The sequence below is a fragment of the Triticum urartu genome, chromosome 6A (genome assembly GCF_056163025.1).
Source record: "Triticum urartu cultivar PI428250 chromosome 6A, HENAU_Tu73, whole genome shotgun sequence".
Classification (NCBI taxonomy): domain Eukaryota; kingdom Viridiplantae; phylum Streptophyta; class Magnoliopsida; order Poales; family Poaceae; genus Triticum; species Triticum urartu.
Window position 1 is genome coordinate 149,116,069 of NC_141878.1, and position 4,192 is coordinate 149,120,260.

The 4,192-nt window shown below is 47.4% G+C and overlaps 1 protein-coding gene across 1 annotated transcript; it reads left to right on the plus strand.

Annotated features, from left to right (window-relative positions):
- The first annotated feature begins 365 nt into the window (after positions 1-365).
- URED (urease accessory protein D) lies at positions 366-3,238 on the plus strand. The gene is made up of 8 exons (XM_048679406.2): positions 366-572; positions 650-715; positions 818-892; positions 1,419-1,463; positions 1,565-1,798; positions 1,912-1,994; positions 2,533-2,701; positions 2,804-3,238. Exons 1-8 carry the CDS (start codon positions 366-368, stop codon positions 2,921-2,923), a joined length of 999 nt encoding a protein of 332 aa, XP_048535363.1. The 3' UTR covers positions 2,924-3,238.
- Positions 3,239-4,192: the final 954 nt, after the last annotated feature.

Genomic DNA, 4,192 nt, shown 5'->3' on the forward strand with positions numbered 1-4,192 from the left:
ATGTATGATTGTATTTTTTTAATTATACTAAATTTTTGAAATTGTATACTCATTTGTTTAAAATTCCACATATAATTGTTTTAAATGCATAAACATTTTTTAAATGTAGCAATATTTTTTGGAATGCTATACACATTTTCTGAAATTTTGCTAACAATTTTTTCACCGCATTAAAAAAATCAAAATCATGGTTTTTATACTTTTAGTATATTTAAGTTTTGAAATATATGTACGGAGAATGTTTTAAAAAATATGAAAAAATGAATGAATACAAAAACAGAGAAAAAAACTAACCTGAAGGAAGCAACTTGGGTCGGCCCATTAGTAGCGAGGCCGATGCGAGACGATACAAACCTGCTCCCTCAATGACCCAAACTTCGGTTTTTTGGGTTGACTCGTCTGACAGGGCCTCCGCCTGTGGAATGGAATTGGATGCGGTCGCCGACGGAGGGCCGGCGACGGCGGCCGAGGCGACGCCGACGGGCGTGGTGCGGGTGGAGAAGGTGAGGGGAAGGTCGGCGGTCACCCGGTGCTTCGCTAAGTATCCGCTCAAGATCATCGTCCCCTCCAAGGTACCTACCTCCTTTGCCGCTCCCTCGCCCAGAGAGGAGGTAGATTGGCTCGCTCAACTGACCTCGCCATGTGGCAGGTGGGCCCCGCCTCCTCCGGCGCCGTCTGGCTGTACGTCCTCACCTACGGCGGCGGCATCGTCTCCGTGAGCCTCTCCGATTCCATTTTTGGTAGACCAACTGGTACCTGCAGACAGGAGGGAAGCCAAGTGTTGCCTCTTCACTGAGAGTGCGTTCTGTTCATGCAGGGGGATAAGATCTCCTGCGCGGTGACAGTCGGTGACGGGTGCACGGCGGCGATGACGACGCAGGCCTCCACCAAGGTGATTCTACTTGTTATGTTTCAGGTTGTCGACTGGACTGAAGACTCGATAGATTCGTCAGGCGCATTAGGCGATGCCCGGCAATGCACATCTTAATATGCAGCAGTAGTACTTTGTATAACCCCCCCCCCCCCCCCCCCCCCCCCCCCAAAGAAGTATGTATAACTTCGTGGTGTTAAGTTATTTATCAATGTAGGAACAGTTTGTCTAATTCACATCTAGATGTTTTTTAAGAATGTCACATCTAAGCTCCCACAAATATATAATGCAGCAATAAGAAACAAAAAAAACAAGGACAAAAAAATAGACCACAAACAGAGTCACATCTCTAGATGTGTCCTAGACAGACCCATGTAGGAAACTGGCTACTGTTTACTAGACAAATTAACAAAAAAAATCTTGGTATGGTTAGCAGTTTGTGAAATGCTTCAGTTCTTGGTATGGTTAGCAGTTGCCAATTTTGAACTTAATAGCTAATTCCCCAGCAAGTCTCTGTTTGTTTCCTAATCGCCAAGTACATGTGTAGGTTTACAAGGCTGTGGGTTCAAAATGTTCTGAGCAGGTACTAGAGGTAATGTTTCTTTAAAGGAAATTGATACACCTTGGCCCTCAATTTCTAAGGTGACTGCTTCAATTCTTACAAATATAACAATAATTTGTTACATGCAGTAGGCAACAGTTGGAAAAGATGCACTGCTTGCAGTTATTCCAGATCCCGTAACCTGCTTCTCAACCGCTCGATATTACCAGAAGCAAGTGTTTCACGTATCCGGGGATTCTAACTTGGTCATTGTAGATTGGTTTACAAGTGGCCGGTATGAGAGTGGAGAAAAATGGGACTTCAACTCCTACAAGAGTGTTAACCACATTCTTTTGGAAGAGTATCAGCCTCTGTTTATTGACTCGGTGTGAACTTGTGCCTTTCTCCTAGCATGTGCCAGATTAAGTTATATTCATCTCCGTTTGAATCGTTACTTAACCTCAACATCATGCAATGATACCTTTTCATGCCTGAACAGGTTCTATTGGAACAGGGCTCCGATTGTACTATTGCTGAGCGGATGCAGGAATATAACGTCGTTGCAATGGTTGTATTATTGGGGTAAGTTCATCTGGCAGTGATACGTATATTTCTCTTAGACCTCTACAGATATGACAATGAGAAGAATAGCTTATGAACTGCCTAGTTAAGTTTAACAAAGTCTTAGGCAAGAATTAGTTGGAGGCTGCACTGAAAGGCATGAATGTACAATTATGCATATATCAGTTCAGTCAATGAGCACTACTTTCTTCTCCAGTCATCATTGTGATCTGATACAAAAACTAACAGTATAGAATACGACAGATGTCCTTTTGCTTGTCGTTTCTTTTTCTACTGGGCCAGAGGTTCCCTGACTTAGTGTTTGGCAATTGTTACACTGTAGAACTGCACCTGGTTCCTAGTATGTCAAGTCAAGGCTATTCGTACTCCAAGTTAACATAAAATTTGCTAATGCTCTTGTAAAGAAACATAAATGTACTAGTTCTCAGTAATCATACTCTGTCAGTTTTTTTGGATCCTGTGAAATCATGGCAACCTGTCCCTACTAGGAGCCTGGCTGCCTGAATGTGAACCATGTTGCTGAGGATTCCCTTTGCAGGCCAAAGTTGAAGCACATACAAGATCAGATGCAAGACGAAGTAAAGAACATGATGTCTGTACAACTGCGTCCTCCCACCTCTGGTGGAGGCCGCTACGCCGCAAGGCCACAGGCCGTACAACCCCAGAGCCCCCCGCTCGTTGCCTCTTGCAGTCCATTTGGTCGCACGGTTAGCTGCCGCTCCTTCTTCCTGAAGTTCTAGAACCACAGCTAATTGCGCGTGCTTGGCTCGACAGAACACGTGACAACATCTGTTTTTCGGTTGCTGCAGGGAACTGGCATGGTCGCCCGGATAGTGGCGGTGAGCACCGAGTCCGTATACACCTTCCTCAGGCATCATCTGGCAGCGCTTGAACCATTCCTTGGCGTCGCCCCTTATTCTTCGTCATGAAGCTAGCAAGCAGCAAGAAACTGCTGAGAGTCACCGGATCATGAAACCTCGGTGCAGATGAATAATGGAGCTGTAAATCGCTGAGGCAGACACAGCTAACGTTGCGGCGTCCATCTTACCTGGGCCAATTTCAGGGCCAGGCTGTGTAAATGCTGGGTTGGTTGGGCCAATTCGTGTTAACTGGGCCTTGTTAGTTTGTGCAATTTAGGGCCCAAAATATAAGTGTTTCTGCTGCTAAAAAATGGTGTTTCTTACACTCTTTCTTGGCGTGTATCATCACTACGGATTTTGGAAAAAAAAAATCGTAACTGCAAAGTGGTCATCGACTGAAGTCGATGCGATGTGACAGAAATGTGAGCTTGGATGGACTACTCTCTCAAAAAAAAAAGTTGTGCACACAGGCGCTGTGAGGTGAACTCGAAGGTAGGGAGCTGCACCCCACCCCCGTCGGCAAAACTCCGGCCGGCCATCAGAGTAAGAGAGTGAGGGAGCTGGCTGGACGCCGACGAATGATGAGGCGAAGGGAAAGGGAGGAGACCAGCGGTCAAAGCGACGGTACAATGATAATGGAGCGGTGGGGGTTCTGAATCCTCCTGGGCCTGGACTGGGAGACGGTGCCGGCGCTGCCTCCCGTTCCCCTGCAGCCTCTCACTCAAGTCCGTCCACGGGGGCCCCACCAGGCAGAGCCCCGTTGCGCCTCGTCGTGGATGGACCCCGGCCTTTTGTTTTGTTCCCCCCCAGCTTTCTCCTCCCATCATTGGGCCTTTCTCTGCACCGTCGCTAACTAAGCAGCGCCATTATTGTTGTCTCAAACAAAAAAAACACACACTAAGCAATGAAACCTCAATTATGATGGCTGGGGCCTGAGGTGTACGAAATTTGCGATTTCAAAAAGAAGCACGGCCAGCCGTGCGATCCTGGGTCACGGATTCTGCTGCATCGATCACCATGTTATTTCGTGCGAGTCCGTGTGGGTGGAGGGTGGTAAAGTGCATGGGGCAGGGGAGACACGGTCGTGCACTGCTCCAAGAACCGGCGCCAGTTTGGGATGGTCCAGGCACGGCAGGCAGGGGCCGGCCAATGCTTGCTAGTAGTTGTTGCTACGCCGATGCGCGGGCGTATCACCTTGTGGATTGTGGCCGGTGGTCCTCGATCTGATTCCGAACAATGCGCTTGGGAAAGCCTGCAGGGGCCTCTGCTTCCCTTGGGGCTCACACACGTCCTCACACCAAATTCATACTTAACCAAGAAGTTCATTTGGTTAGACGT